General features: G+C 37.1%; 1 protein-coding gene across 1 annotated transcript in view; it reads left to right on the top strand.

Annotated features, from left to right (window-relative positions):
* The window catches only part of LRPPRC (leucine rich pentatricopeptide repeat containing), a 171,348-nt gene extending 155,536 nt beyond the window's left edge, over positions 1–15,812 (top strand). The window contains exons 32-38 of the mRNA XM_054021384.1: positions 512–716; positions 3,362–3,501; positions 3,665–3,780; positions 6,991–7,065; positions 8,311–8,395; positions 13,007–13,149; positions 14,988–15,812. Of these exons, the coding sequence (XP_053877359.1) occupies positions 512–716; positions 3,362–3,501; positions 3,665–3,780; positions 6,991–7,065; positions 8,311–8,395; positions 13,007–13,149; positions 14,988–15,056 (833 nt within the window). The 3' untranslated portion in view covers positions 15,057–15,812. The remainder of the gene's footprint in view (positions 1–511; positions 717–3,361; positions 3,502–3,664; positions 3,781–6,990; positions 7,066–8,310; positions 8,396–13,006; positions 13,150–14,987) is intronic.
* The last annotated feature ends 1,256 nt before the right edge of the window (positions 15,813–17,068 follow it).

Raw genomic sequence — 17,068 nt, forward strand, 5'->3', positions numbered from 1 at the left:
CTATTGAAAAGAAAATTAGTGTGATTTCTGGATTCCAGCGATTTTACTCATTTGATGCACTTTATTTTAAACAAAATATCTTTGCTAGGGTATCCAATATCTCCAATGGCAAAGGCTTCATAACAAGGAAAACTGGGTTACAATCTGTTTTAGAACAATAAGTTAAAAACTTCCAGGCTTCAGTGAGGAGTATAAGGGGAAAACATTCATAATATGGCTGCTTTCCTTGGGTGTGATGTGTCAAAAATATTGTTTAGGAATCCTATCAAGGTTTTCCAGCAAACAAGGTTTGGAGGATTTTATCTTCCTGTGCCTAATTGTTAAACATGAAAAAACCCTGCTGAGACCTTCATTTAGATACTTGTTTAATATTTTATTTAATTGCAGCTGTTTTAGGGCTACTTTTGTGTATATTTGTTTGGTTTTTTAAAATAGAACAAGTAAGGCTAATAATAAGGTCTGCTTCTGAACTAAAATCTTAATTTTCTTTCTCCCTTTTCATCCTGACTAGATGCTATATCTACTCTAAAAACAGTCCTTGAAAGGGACCTGGTGCCTCTACCAGTAGCTGTGACTCGGCTCATTCAGGCTCTGGCTATGAAAGGTGATCTGGAGAGCATATGCACAGTTGAGAAGATGGTAGAAAACCTGGCGGCCCCAACTGGTTTATCTCGCATGCTTTTTGTCAATAACACTGTATTGGCTCACATCAAGAAGTAAGTACTTGCAAGATTGGTATGGCTCTTTTTGTATAAGGAGGGAAAAGTGCACTGTTGCGCCTTACTTCAGTTGTTTTCCTTCATTAAGATTGAATGGATACTAGATTTCTGGCCAAGTTGGCTGCTGTTCAGGTTTCTTTTACGTGCACAGTGGAGCCTGGAGATCATTTAATGAAACATAGGGGCTGACTTGCAACTACTAGTTGGGAGAACTTTGAGTGACATAATGATGTAAAAATCTATGTACTTACCAAACCCTGCCTACCTAAATTCACCCTATAGCTTCAGCTGATTGTAATACTGCCTGTCCTCAACTGTTGTGCATATTCTAGTGCTCATTTAAGGCCTGATGCAAAGTTTATTGAAGTCTGAATGCTGAAAATTAGGGACTTAATCAGTTACTGTTTTGCCAGAGTTAGGTGTAGTGTGTGCGCAAATATAGGACTTGAAAGCTTACCAGACACCTATAAAAAGCAACAGAGGGTCCTGTGGCACCTTTGAGACTAACAGAAGTACTGGGAGCATAAGCTTTCGTGGGTAAGAACCTCACTTCTTCAGATGCAAGAAGAAGTGAGGTTCTTACCCACGAAAGCTTATGCTCCCAATACTTCTGTTAGTCTCAAAGGTGCCACAGGACCCTCTGTTGCTTTTTACAGATTCAGACTAACACGGCTACCCCTCTGATACCAGACACCTATAGTTCTAACTGGAGAACTGAAACTACTAGCCATTCCAGAGGTTGTTATGAAATGTAGAGGTTGAGTATGCACTTTCCAAAGGTATTAGTTAAATAACTTGCCTGCCGAGTGGCTACTAATCTATTTTTCATGAACGTAAAAGCTATAAGAAGAGAATGTTTAAAAAAAATCTATTTGTCATACTACTATATGACCACAATTCCCATTGTGTTAAGTGTCCCCTAAAGTCATCCGTATACTTTGATTCAGATTGATAGCTCCATGGTCTGGCATTTTTATTTTAACTTTCATGTTGGTTCTTTGCTCACTCATCCTCTTTATGTAACTTCAGTAGTTTCCTGTGAATAGACTTTGACTTTTTTTTTTTTTTCTTTTAAACTTTGAGTTTCTCAAACTACTTCTGTTGGAAATAGTCCTCAGGAGTCCCACATTCTGTTATTTTCTTATTTATTTGTATTTTTTATTTCAAACCACTCTTACCAGATAGAGCTAACTCTGTCCCTAATTCAGCAGGAGAGCTGTAGAAATATGTAAGACATAGCAGATATCTATGATTGCTGCAGGCATTCAGGCCCAGAAAAAATATCCAACTCAGGTATTTGGAACTGCAAGATGATTTAAATTGGGTGGGGAGAGCCAAGCAGGCCTGTTCCAATAGTGAGCTTAGTATGATATCTAATGGCTGAAAATAATCTTACTTTAAGGACCCAATCCTGCAAAACCTTTAAGTTTATGAGCAGTCTTTTTGTACACAAGTAATTAATTTAAAGTGATGTGAATTGATTATTTGCATAAGAAATAGGAACTCATGTGGGATCAGTCTCTTAAATAGGATTTTATACTATATTTCCATGTTTTATCCATGGAGGAGTGTCAAAACCCTGTCATGTATTTATCCTAAATTGGAGTTATTATGAGAACTAGCTAGATCAGATTATACAGAGGTACTTACTGCATAAAACAGTGTAATCAGTTTTCTTTCTCTTACCACAACTAACTTCATGTTAACATAGCAGGCTACATGCAAAGACTTCAGTTTTTCAATTGCAAAAACCCTGTGTCCTTTCCTTTTCAAGAAAAATTAGTTAGCAAGTTGTGGCATTCAGCAATAACAGACCTTTATGGATATTTAAATATCCATTATGGATCGGAAAATATGCTTTTGTGAGATGGATTTCAAACTAAGTGTTTTCAGTGGCTTATAAATGCTGAAATGTGCTGTATTTCTAATTGACCAAACATTTGTTTTGCTCAAATTAAGGAGTCCTTTAAGTACTATTATTATAATTATTTTTAGAATGGATTGAGGCAAGAGTATGGTCATTTAAACTTTTAGAACATTAAATGTAGACTTGGCATTTTATGAATATTGTACCTTATGCCTGTTATTTTATTAGAGCATGCTACAGTGTACTCCTTGCTAAGTTAAAACAGACCATAGACAAAGCTGCTAAAGAAATTACATTCAATATCATTTTACATATCCAGAAAGACATCTATGAAAAATTTAGGTAAATATTAAATTAAATATTATAAAAAAATACTCTGAGTTTTTTGCATTAATTATTCAAATACCATCCCTTAATGTTTTATTTTTACCTTTTAGGTTTGCAGAACCTTTTTAAGTAGCTAACCAGCAGTCATCTTTGTTTAATACTTAAATAATAAAAAAACAAAACATGTCAGAGTTACTTTAGCATTGTACAGGTCAAAGTTCACTCCAGAAAAAATTGTTACTGGTGATTTTATCCATTCAGCCATAAATTTGTTTCACTTTGTGTTGTTACAGTATCTGCATGAATTGAGTCATAGGTTCTTTTAACATTGCTACTGTGTGTAATATTAATGTAGAAAAATAAAACATTCATGTACCTGCTTCTTTTAATTTGAGTATTTTTAATGTTAGAAACTATGCCAATGCACTTTTTTTTTTTTTCTTTTTAGCAATAACCTTGATATGGCGGTGGAATATATTGAGCCTTTGCTTATCTCTGGAACACAAAATCCTGATGCACCAATGACAAATATATCTTATGTGTTTAGAAAGGTGATTGAGGAAAGACTGGAACCAGCTTTGGAAAAACGTACGTTATTTGTAGTGAAATTAAATATGCTGGTTAAATAGAAACGTTATTAAACATAATTGCATATAAAATCCTGCCTTATTCAAGAAAAATCATGTCAGTAAAGTTTGTAAAAGTGACTTTTAAAACAAAATATATTCCTTACATACCTGTCATCTTGCAGTAAGTGCCATGGCAGAGCGATTGATCAATCAATTTGGAGTTTACAAACCTGCCACAGATCTTTTCCTTCAGTATGTGGATGCAGGAAGAGTGGATGATGCCAGATTTCTACTACAGGTAATAATATACCAGGAGAGGAATAGTAGTGTTCCAAGCTTGTCATAAGTAAATTGAGAAATTATCAAATGTCGGTGTGTGTGTGTTAGAGTGCAGTGTACGGAGTGTGCTGATGCTAGTGCACCTAAATTACAATGTGAATTGCAGTAGCATGGCCTGGGTAGATAGTCCCAAATTATAGACTAGTAGTTTTATGGGTGCCAGTGTGGGAAAAGAATAATGGTTTGTTTTCCTCTAATGTGAAATGCCTTGAAACAAGGGAAGGAGAACTCGTATCTCACTTGAACTCCTGTCCTAGGCAAGTGGATCTGCACGAATGCTCAGTTATATAGCAAAAGAACAATTTCCCTTTGATCTCTCTAATTTCTGTAATACTTTAAATACCGTGCATCTCTATAGCTACACAGTTTGCAAACAAAAAGTGGGCAATGTTTCCTTTTTAAGTGCAGTATCTCACTTGAATACTCAAATATTCTGTATGCTTTATTCAAGGTTTATTAAGAGCTGAATTTGCTTTCTATTCACTTGTGCGTCACAGACGCATTAAATGACAAATGCAGGTGTGGCCTACAGTCTCAGTTAAATTAGCAATCTTCAGCAAATGAGACAACTGTATTCATGCCATTTTAACAGTGCTAAATATAAAGCTGAGCCAAATGCAGAAAGAACTGTGGGTGATAAGAGCTGCCACTGGTAGTATACACAAACAGGCTCCGACAGGGAGTCTCTTCCCAGCAGGTGGCAGTCAAACAATCACAGTGATCCTGCAGATTGCTGTATTTGTGTAGACTCCCTGTGTCAAATTGAGGCCTGTTACCAATTTCTGATTGTAAATAGTACTATATTCACTTAGGTTTTTACCAGCTGCTAAGTACTTGAAACAGTAAAAAGGATGGAAAACCTCCACTTTATTCATTCGCTCTTTTTTTTTTTTTTTTTAACATTCAGGAACAGTTTATTTTATTAACAGGAATGAAGATAGTGAAATTTCATCAGTGATAGTTGCTATAGGATTAAACATTATTTTCACAGTACACACTGTGGAAGCATCATTTTCTTTATTGTTTGCACAGATATATTGGGTATGTGGGCATTATTTTAAATTTGCATGGTCAGCTTAAAAATCACATCATAAGCAAACCTATTTCTTCACTTTTATATTAATCATAACACCCTAGATAGTGAAAATGGAAAGAATTTTAAACATCCATTTTACATTTCATTATTTAATTATTAGCATTTCTCTTGGATTGAACAATACAAATTAATTGTTAGTTTAACTTACAGGTTCCCACTCTGGATTGCAAATGCAGCAAGAGAGTGTGGATTTAAAAAAAAAATTTTTTTTTTTCTTTGGAATTTTTCAGAAGTCATGGGAAATACTTCCATCTGTACTTTAGGTGTAAAATCTTATTACTGCAAAATTGGAGTTTATTGTCCTGTATAATATTAGAAATAGTTTCTTGGGTTTTTGGTGATGTATCACAAAATGTTGATTGTTTTAGGGTGTTGGGGGGAGGTTAAATGTGGACATTATCAGGTAGTTTAGACCTTACATTTAGTGTGTGAAAGAGAAAATTCTTTTTGGGGGTAGGGGAAATGTCAGTGGAAACCATTTCTATTTTTGTTTAAACACTCCCATACAATGCTGTAGCTCAAGTAGTGCACTAATATTTGGAAAGAAGGAAGTGATATTGACCAGCTTCTTTACATTATCCAAACTGTATGAAGTGCAAAAAAACCCCAACAGCATAAATGTTGAATCCTTTTCATTATAATCTAAAATGATATTAGTAACACATGTGAGGACATAATTTTTAAACATGATCTTTAAGATGTCACTGACCTCTTTTAAAAAAGTGTAGTTTTTATGGTGGTACAACATAAATTATGTGAGAAGCTTTTTATTGTAACTTTTACATGTACCATTTTGCAAGTGAAGGTGTTCCTCACCTTTTTAAAAAAATATAAAACATTTGAAAAAGACAGATATTTGTGTTGATATCTTAGCCTGTGAAGGGGATATGCAAGATATGCAAATATATTCCTTTTGTATACTATGTTCTATTCCTCTTAAAAGAACTGAGTTCCCAGAGTGACAGTAGGTGAGGATGGCAAGTACCAGTAGCAATAATATTGTAAGTTTCCCCACAGAATGCTTTTACACTGTCATCATAAAGCAAATATTTGACAGAACACTTGGGCTATATGGATTTCAACGTTCCATCAGTTTGCCTTTCCTTGATAGAATGAGGCGTCAAATAATAACCTTTTCACCTGGACCTTCAAGAACTTGTCAAACAATATTATATACATAGTATATTCTTAATGCAGTGGAGAATTATTTATTGTTCATACATGTCTAAAATATCAGTTTATATTATAAATTCATTTTATGTGTGTATATACCCGTCCCAAAGTGTTTTTGTTCCTACTGTGAATTTTAGTATTTGTAGTATGATTTAAATGTTATAAAAAGCAATGTATATTTTAAAACGTATAAGAATGACACTTACAATGAGCATAAACTAAAATATTGTCTTGCATATTTGATTTTACTATAGTTTCTAAGATGGGATAGACACTTGATTTATCTGGTCTGTCACATAAACTTTTTTTAAGTTTAACTTTTGTCTCTCAAGCACTGGCTGTCTGTTGCAATGAAAGCCTTTTATAAAATAGAGAGATTGAAATCAGTCCTTTTGTATGCATAAGTGTAGGTAATTATACTTTAAAGAGAACTTGCTTTGTACGTTTTAATTTTTATAAAGAAACGAGCAGTTATCTCCCTGACACCTTATTAAATGTATAATTAACCTTATGATCCCTAGCTCACTTGTGAATGCTTGGCAGTATAATTGGAGAGGAACAGTGTTTCTTTCCCCCCCACCCCCCCTTTCTTTTGCAGACCTAAGCCTCATTTCTGTGGGATGTTAAGGCATTTAATTTTTTCTCCCTTTTCTTTTAAACAAACTTCATACTTACCATGCCAAGGACAGCATTTACAAAAGCTTGGCATGGCATGCACTTGTTTTCATTTTGGGGGTATTTTTTAATTAATGGTCTTTTATTAGGCCTTACTGCTAGCTAATGATATATTACTGTATTATTGTGAACCTTTTTAATGGGAAATGTTCACCTTAGCTGGTTTGTTTATCAAGAAGCTACACTCACTTATGCTGTTTTAATTTTTCCTTTTTTTTTTTAAAGAGGTGCGGTGGAATAGCTGAACAAAAGGGAATTCTGTTGGCTTTCATTGCTAAAACTTCACAAAAAAGAGGACAGGTATATTTGCATGAATGTAATTAAATATATTATCAGCATTCTTATTTAATCAGTCCTGGATAACAACTTTTGGATGAGTTTGGAATTTAGAACACTTTGTATATTAATGTGTCGCAAGAAGGTTTGTCAGCCCAGCAAGAAAGTTGAGCCAAAGCATACTAACAAGGTTAATTACTATGGTGTTCAAAGCTAGCTTTGATCAGACGTTGCTTTTTCTTTTTCCCATCCAAAATATCAACAGTTTTAACATTAACTTCAGAGTACATCATTAATCTATAGAACTCGCATCAGGAACCCAATTTATTTTATTGTGAATACTAAATGTGCCTGGGTGTTTACAGAATACTATAATTCTGTTTCTTTTTAGTTCAACAATTCCTCTGTTCTCAATATGTAATAGTGAGTCCAAACTTCACACATTTTTATGCAACTTCCTCTTACTCAGTCCAGTGTAACTGTCTGTTTTCTGTACTACAGTAAGCATGCACATATTTTCCAATGTGAAAATTTGAGCTTATTTGTTAGCTGCATTGTAAGATCACAAACCAGTTAGCCAGGCCAATCACTGTATAATGAGGTTTGCATTAGAGGGCACATTTCAAATTAGGGCATATCAGTTTTATGCACATATATACATGGTTTGCGTATGTGTGCAGGTTCTTGCTTACACCCTGATTCTACATAATTTGAAATCCTTCACATATTAAAAAAAGTGAGGAAAGAAATTACTACTTTGTTTTTAGATATAGATTTTATTTAATTTGTATCATTATTTTGTACTTGCAGGGCAAGAGTTTCAAAAATTAGAAACTAAAGTTAGTTTCTTAAATTCATATTTAGGTAGCTTAATTAATGGCCTGATTTTAAAAAAAGGGGGGGGGGGGAATTGACCCTTGTTCTTGTACTAGGGCCAATGGGAGCTGATGGTTGCTCTGCATTTTTGAACATGGGGGAGTGAAATCCCGGCTCCATCAAAGGCATTGGCAACAGTCCCACTGACTTGAAAAGCCTAATAATGGATTTGGGAAACTATTTTTAATATTTTGTCCCCGGTTTTTCATGTTGCATGTGAAATAATGAAAAGAAATGTGAAGATCAGCCGTCAAATTGAATAGTCCAGTCCTCTTATAAATTTAATCTGAAAGACTCAGCCATAATGGAAATATAAGTGCCCAAGTTAGTATAGGCCTGTTTTTTAAGACTTATTGTAAGCACTGTTTCTGTTGTTTGTATTTAATTTCCTAGGGGCAGAAAATCAAGACACTGCTAGATCTGATTCCTGACTTCGCAGAAAAGGAAATTGTATACTCTTACCTCCTGAAATGTCATGGTAACTTATTACATTTGAAATGGATTTTTAGTAAGGAGCATATCTTGAGGCCTTCAGAAGGGCCATGGAAGGTCTCAAAAGCAGTTGACCCAGGAAGGTTCTGCTTTGCAGGAGGTGCAGGGTGTCCCAGACATTGAGGAGAGCCACCTAGGAGAACTTCACTTCCTCCTCATGCATTGATGTGTAGTGTACCGCAGTAGTTGTCACAGTGGCTGTGGCGAATGGCATGGATAGGAGAGTGGCTAGTGGATCCCTGGCCAGAACTTTTCAGGGGAAGTGGCAGATACTGCAGTAGTATTGTTTCCATGGCCTGAAAGGGAAGATAACTTTTGCCTTAACTCCAGCAACATTTTGCAACACTTTAGTGATCTCATTAGTCCTGTTGTGAACACACCAGGAACACAGTGAATATTGTTTTATATCTCTAAAACTTGTATTTATGGGTGCTAAAGTCCGGCTCTTATTTGGCCACTTATTTGGATGCCTGACTGCAGCATATCCAAAGTTGAAATGCCAGGACATGCAACCCCTCTGACAGCATACAGATAGATGTACATGCCTCTGTGTCCTGAGCCTAGCTTATTGTGACACAGAGCTCCAGTTTTATTTAAAGAGAGATAATGTAATCTTCTCCATGAGTATATAGTACAGGCAAAAAGGAATAAACCTCTCGGCAAAATGCGTCAAAAATGCAAAATCAAAAGACAAACAACCACCATTCTCCCCACCAGAGCATAATATAATGTTGTTTAAAAAAATCAGAAAACCTTTATTGAGAGGAACTGTAGAGGTTCTCACACAATAAATATGCCACCTATCATTGCAACACTAGTAACCTCATATAATTCAAAACAATGCAGTCACTGACAAAACAAACCCCCCAATGATTCTTCAATTCAGTGGCTTCCTTCACTGTTTAGTAGACCTTATCATATCGCCATCCAGAACTCTGCTGCTTTCTGTTCACTGAAGGTCACCTAACTCTGGCAAGACACCAATGAAAATAAGCTCCATAAGTGTACTTGAAAATTCCCCACTCTTTGTCTTATGAGGTGGTATTCCAGGAATAGACAGCAAATGTGTTTTTGACCGACCTAAACTGCTGTCACCTATACATAAGGGAAGAGCCAAAAATAACGGTCCCATAACCAGCACCATAGTTCTTGGAAACTAATGGGTAGCCACTACAGAGTTTGAAGCAAAGATGTTCTGTAACCTGCCTTGCTCTGAAGGTAGCATTCTAAATCAGCATTGTGAGGTTTTTTGTTTTTTTTAAACAACTATTCCCTGTCCTGTTTGCCCAAATAAAAATCCCATCAGATAGTGAACTTGGTACTGCTATCTGTTTGTCTTCCTTTAGAACTTCATGTAGTTGCCTAGTTCCATGTTTACCAGTTTTAGCAGATTCCTGGTACACTTCCCCATCTGATCTACTAGATATCTATTGGGACTTTAGGGGTGAGGGGAAGGGAGAAGTGTGGGTGCACATGCCCTCTCCCCAAATACATATAAATGTATATGTTAAGGGCTATTATAAAGAGGACAGTGATCATTCATTTCAGCTGGAAGACTGTCTTTGCAAATACAAGGACTAGAAACATGACTTTAAAAAAAAAAAAAGAAAAGAAAGCTTAGATTCTTCAAATTTGTGCAGCAACCTTAAAAAAAATAGCAATAGTTTAGCCAGTTTTGCAGTCACATAATTTTGTTATAAATGAGGTCGTATTCTAAGCTAACACAGAATTACCTACAAAAGCCAGGGGAGGTTCTTTTGGCATGAATATGGCAGCTAAATCTCACTTCTAAGTGTTCAAAGATTTTTTTAACAGATAAGTCACGTCCAGTTGGTGAGTTCTTACAAGTAATCTAGAAGATCTGAATTCTTTGTCCTACTAAATGTCCTTTTTTGATTGTCTGGGTCTCTCCCTTTCTTTTTAGGGACCCTTTTCACAAATCATTCTACAGAAGGTGGTTCAATCTTTGCTGAATTTGACCTTATATTATTGACAGCCTCTAGTCTTCCCTGAATCCGAATTGCTCATCCATCTGTAGGCAGCCTTGTGAAATTCTATTCATCCAGAGTAATTGTTTGTTGGGCAAATAAAATATCATTAGTTTTCTGTTACTGTCAGTCATCATGATAAATTGTAGGCAAGTCAATTTTGTACTAAGGCGAATACTTTCCTGAAAGTTTTGCAAGCTTGTGGTAGGAACACAGACCACCTCTTCCCACAGAGGAATTATTTTCTATTCTGAAAGGAAAGTGAGGATTGACTATTGCAGACATCTCCAACTATGAACAAGTAAGGGGGCGTTCACTTTTGTTTTTATCTGAAATGTTATCCTCCTCTGGGACTGGATTCTTGCATGTGACAAAAAAATTCCTTCAAACTGCTTTTCTTTCAAGAATGGAGAATTATCAAGTGAAATCTCAGTTGTGTGGTCCATTGAACATAATCCAGGTGTTAGATCTTTCTCATTTTTGTTTTTCATACAATAGATACTTCTAGTTTAAAGAAATGGGAAGTTAACAATTCTATTATACTTTCATTAAACCTTCACATTGTGCAGGTTCTGTAGCCTCCCACATTGAAAAAGAAGTTCACCCACTCACCAGGTATGAGTGGGAAGCTTTTCCCTGGTGAATGTAGGGTCTAAACTATCAGATTCTACAGAATTTAAGCTTTCTTTTTTTTTTTAAATGAAGTTTGTAACGTTCATGATTTTTAAGATAACTACCAAAGGTGAACAAAATATTAACCAATACAACAAGGTCTTCCTAAGCCTACAGAAATAAATTAAATTAATGGAGATATCCCATCTCCTAGAACTGGAAGGGACCTTGGAAGGTCATCGAGTCCAGCCCCCTGCCTTCACTAGCAGGACCAAGTACTGATTTTGCCCCAGATCCCTAAGTGGCCCCCTCAAAGATTGAACTCACAACCCTGGGTTTAGCAGGCCAATGCTCAAACCACTGAGCTATCCCTCCCCCCACTGAGCTATCCCTCCCCCCACTGAGCTATCCCGCCAACTCCAGTTCTTCTGCTGCTTCTGTGTTCGCCAACCAGCAGCAAAATTAACATAACAGGACAGTTTTACTGCTGTTAGAACCCTGTTGGCAGCAGCAGAACTGTCAAGGATCATTTCAACTTCATGCTGCCTGGGGAAAGCTTTGGATAGTAGCAAAGTTAATCATGGTCAGGAGGAGGGGGGTGGACCCAAAGGTGTAGGCTGCTGGAGGAACAAATGAGCAGAGACCACTTTCTTTCTGCTTCTGCTTCTACTTTGGAAGGAAGAGAAATAAAGCTATTTCCTTCCAGTAGCAAGAGGTGAGAGGAGTTTCATGTATGTGAGAAATCTATTAGCTAGAGGCTGATACAGATGATGAGCCATGTATTCTATATCTAGAGAAACATTGGCAATCTCCAAAACAATTAAGCTTTAAATCAGTCTCTCTTTCTTAAAGGTTAATATCTCAAGAAGAGATTTGCTCTTGGTTGATAAGATGGAATGGACCTACTTTGAAACATTAAAAGGAAAAACCTGTTTGGAAAAAATGTAGAGAAATGTATTGGGGATATTCTGGAATGGGAGTGTTCTAGCAGGTTTTCTAAAAGGTTCTGTGTTCTCCTTTCACTAGCACCACATATAGTGTGTGTTGGTGTATCATTCCCTTCTAATGACTGGCCCACAGAAGAAAAGCATTCTGGTGACAGCTAATGGAGAGTCTCCTTTAGTTAGAGCTGTGGAGGCCTGTATCTTTGGAGCTGAAGATCCTGGAGTTTATCCCTCATTGCAGATGTACAGTTTTAACATCTGAAAGTGATGTGATGCCCATGTGAATACAGATTTGTTGTGCATTTTGTGTAAAAGGGATTTCCAAGTAGGTAACTTTCAAAGTGAGCAACAAGCTCAGCACAGAGTTTTGGATCATGCCATGATTATTTGAAAGGGAAAATGAGTCTGCAATGCACAGACCTAGGATTCACTGATCTGAACCTGCAATACAGTTGGTCTCTATCATTCACTCCAATAAGAGGCCATTGTCTCTACGGCTACATCTATGCTATGCTGGTATAATTGCCAGCTTGTGTAGACATGCACTGGCTGTCCTCAAGCTAGCATGCTAAACATAGTGTAGCCGAGATAGCATGAGCAGTGGCGGCATGCGCTAGCTGTACTGAGTACGCACCCACAGGGTTCAGGTGGGTTTGTAAGCGGGACGGCCATATTACTCTGGCTACACTACTATTTTTAGCATGCCAGCTCAAGGAGAGCTAGCATGGGTATGCCTACCCAAGCTGGGAATCGCACCCTTTAGCGTATAGTGTAGACGTAGCCTAAACATCTCAAGCCTTAGAATGTTTTCCTTCTCAATGTGCAGCTCCTATCTCTGTCTAGCAAACGCCAAAGGAATCTGTCATCCAGCCTCATTGCAAAAGAGAAAAGAAAATTGCTTTGTGGACTGGATTTGTTTTTTTTTTTATCAGTATTGTGATGGTCGAACTGGCCTTAAGAGATAAAGGAAACTAGAAGTCTATTTGTCATGAAGTGTACAGCTGAAGAGAAACTGTTAAGACATCTGCTGTAACTTTTATTTTTTTCCCTTAGTATTAGACAAAGACATTTTTTCTGCAAAAATGCTGTTTGAGAAAATGAAGGCCGAGAATATTCACACAGATGAGATATTTCTAAAACGTTTGGCAATTCTGCTGAAGAATGCAGGAGAGGCTGTCCCGTTCACTGAACCCCCGGTGAGTGTTTTTTCTGATTAAAAAGAAATAGCTCTGCAGAGTTGTATATGTTCCATGTTAATAAAAGAAGTTGCATACTTAAATACATAGGGATTCTATGTCCATGGAGAACCCTCAACGGAGTCAATGTATGAAGTGCTGAGTTTTGTAGGTGCAGTATTAATTTTGCATTGGGTTTGATTTATGGGAGACGAGAACCTTCTGAGGCTTTTTGTATTTAAAGTACAGGATCCTTATCGGCACTCATCTACAGGTGTGAGTTTATCAAATATCCTTGGGGCATTTACCTCAGTGTTTCAACTTAAAATGATTTTTAGAATGTGTATTGTAATAACAATTAAAGGATTTTAGTGTCTGGTAATTGCTTGTTTTATTTCTAATGTACGCTATTTTACATTGCAATAATACGATGGGATTTTAAAGCTGTAGAATTAATTTTCCCATTGTAGCTTGACTCTTACTGGTTTGACTAATAAAAATACATAGCTTTGCCCCTTTATAAATGCCCCTTTCCTGAGAGCAACAGATGCATGAAACTGTTTCGGGGAGAGTGAAAATATGTTTCCTCCAGTGCATTCGTTTGGCGTAGAGTCTACAGCAGGGGTGGGGAACCTTTTTTCTATCACGGGCCATTGACCCACAGTAAAAACCACACACAGCCCTGCGGGAGGGAGTGGGGGACGCCGAGGCTGGGGCTTCCCACCCACAGCAGGGCGAGCTGGCACTCGTGTTTCCAGCCCTGCAGGTGGGAGGCGAGTCTTGAGGCTTCCCACCCACAGCAGGGCAAGCCAGCGCTTGTGGCTCCAACTCCACGGGAGGGGAGCGCCGAAGTCCGGGGCTTGCCACCTGTGGTGAGGCAAACCAGTGCTTGCGGCTCCAGCCCCGTAGGAGGGAACCCAGGCTCAGGGCTTCCGGCCTACAGTGTCCGAGACTCACTGTGGGCTGAATAAAATTAAGCAATGGGCTGGATCCGGCCCGTGGGCCGTAGGTTCCCCACTTGTGGTCTACAAATACCAGGGTCTGAAGAGTTAAGATGCTTTCCTTCCCTTGATCTATACTTCTTATAGTTCATATTTTTTATTAGTTGCCGTTTCCAGCCATTTTGATTTTTTTAAATCAATGTTTTCTGCCTTTTTTCTAAGCCTTTGTTGCATATAATTTTTCTTTACAGTACGTAGTAATAAGAAACTGTTCTCTCCTTCCTTTTTCAGTTTTGTAAATTGGATTAAGGGCTAAATACTGCCTCGAGATACTTGCACTAAACTGCCGTAGAGGTTCAAAGGAAGATGTGCATTTTCTAGGAGCAGTTTTATGCAGCTTACTGTAGTTTAAACCTTATTTGGGGTTCTTTAGTTTAATTTTAACACATGATATCACTTAATACCTTTTTTTAACCTCCCTACTAGCAGTGAAGATGGAGTTTTTTTCCCCTAAGCTAATGGAATTCCTACTTCAATGTTCTAATGGTCCTCCACTCCATTTTCTTATTTCTTTTCTTATTTAATATGACTTGATGTTTCTGAGATGCTTCCTTTATTTCATTTATTTATTCTCAAACACACAATTGCCAATTGAGGTTTGGAAATACCTTGATTTTTATATAAGTGAAAATTTTTGATGGTATTTTCTTAAGCATTTCATGCAAAATTTTCCTTTTCTCTTTTACTCAACATAAGTATTTTTCTTAAATTATTCTATAAACCTTGACATAGCATAACATATAACAATAAATAGATTTGGCTTTTCGCAGAAAGTGTGGGGTTTGATTCACTATTAGTAACTTTCAGTGCAAGCATGTTGATTTTTTTTTTTTTATTCTCCCTCTCCTCTATTTATAGGAGTCCTTCTCTTTCTACGTGGAGCAATTGAGGCAAAAAAGGCAAGAAATCTCATCACATGATGTATAAATATTTTCATGCTTTGGTTGTTTGTGACTATGAAAGATGTTGAATATATTTAATATTGTTAGAAAAAATAAAACAAAATTGAATATGTAATTACTTCAGTGTAATATAATTTACTCAAACATAGTATGCATTTTAAACCTGGCCTTCAGTGACTAAACTGTAACTGAGACATGCATTTATTAGTAGAAATACTGTTTACTCCTGTAGAGCTGCTGACTCGACAATAGAACAGTCACTTATCGCTGTCATTTTTTTAATATTTGACCTGGTGAAAGTTGACTACACTCTGGCTCCTGGTTCCACTGAAGTTTACAGTAAATACCCTATATGTAACTCACGTTTCAGTATGGCTCTCATCCAGAGCCCAGGGAAATCAGTGAGCCTTTCCATTGACTTCAGTGAGCTTTGCATCAGGCTTAAAAACAGCAAATTCCATGGCTCTTAAGAACCACCAGCTAGTAGCTGGGACTGCTTTTGAGGGAAATTGTCATTGTAATGTCCACTGCAGTGTGAAGCTGTACATCGAAGTTCACCAATATATTCTTGTTAGTAAATATACACTCTATACATTTGTGGAAAGGTGGAAGCTGCTTGGTAATACTTACCTATAACTGCTCTATGCTGCCTTTCCCTTCCTTTGCTGGGTCTCTGGACAATGTTCTGTGATTTGTTTATTTTTTTGTTTTTTTTAAGTCAATTTTCTTTTCAGTTAATTTGTACCTATTGTGTAGATCAAATAAAATTGCACACACTTCAGTTTTGTTTCTCCTTAAGTATGTTCTACATGCCTTAAATGTTCCTCTTCTTGCTAACCGCTTGGGTTGTAGAGGTAAAAGTGGGGTCAATATTTCTACCTCTTACATTGGTGAATGAGTCATGTGCTGCAAGCCATTTCATAACTACATGTTGCCACTGCTACTAGTCCACTTAATTCCATGCTGTGTGAAAATCAAGGACAGGGATGTCTAATATAGCAATGGAGGGGAGTGGCCGTCACTTCCAGTGCAAGGGCAGCATTGGTAACTTGCCAGAAGACTGAGGTCTGTGTTTTATTTGCATAGGTATTTGTAGCAATTTGCATATCCAAATCTCATGGTTAACAATGCAAAGTCCCAAGATGTTGAAGGTAAGCATTGTGCTGTTAGCTACTAAAGGGAAAGAAGGCATAGAGAATAAAACATACCTTTTACGGTTGTGAATAAGCAAAGAAAAACCAAACATTCCTGCCTGTGAGTAATCCGTACGGCACAGTGTGTGTCTGTGTACAGAATGGAATCGCTCTCAATGGATGACTGGTGGCATAAGGGTGAATCTTTTTTATTTTCCAAATATCACTAGCAAATACACTTCAGATAGAAAACAATACTGGTGTAAAGTAAAATACATAGTGACCTCCATATGGCCCCAGAGTTAAGGCCTGAAACTGAGAGGCTTGACATACAGGCACTGACTTACTGAGAAATCTTAGACAAGTTAATTCCCCCCCCCCCGCCCCAGTGCCTCGGTTCTCAATTGGGCGTGATGAAGATTACACCTCTCTGAGGAAAGAGAGGATAGTATAAAGCTGAATTCATAGTATAGTTAAACATTTTGGGATCCTTGGCTGGAAGGTGCTATAGAAATGCAAGATGAAAAAGACATTGCAAAACTACATGTATGATGGTCCTTATCCCAAGCAGTCTTTAAAAATGTAGAAGAATTATGCCATTGTTTTAAATACCCATATCGAGTTAACAAAGCACATTTGCTAACAAATAGAATTAGAGCTTCAATCTTGAAGTTGGCGTGAGATCTATTTAACCTTTGTCCATAAATATTGTAAAATGCAGATTCCCAGCGCAAGGTTTATTTGTACCATTAAAAATAATCAAGTAATAAATGAACAATCTCTCTGTGACTGTTAGAGAGATATAACATGATAACATCTTGCACCAAGGTTGTGCATAGCATCAGCTGATGGGGTGAGGCTACTATCAGTTAACTGCCATTTAAAATACAGACACCATTGTGCC

The sequence above is a fragment of the Malaclemys terrapin genome, chromosome 3 (genome assembly GCF_027887155.1).
Source record: "Malaclemys terrapin pileata isolate rMalTer1 chromosome 3, rMalTer1.hap1, whole genome shotgun sequence".
NCBI classification, from domain to species: domain Eukaryota; kingdom Metazoa; phylum Chordata; order Testudines; family Emydidae; genus Malaclemys; species Malaclemys terrapin.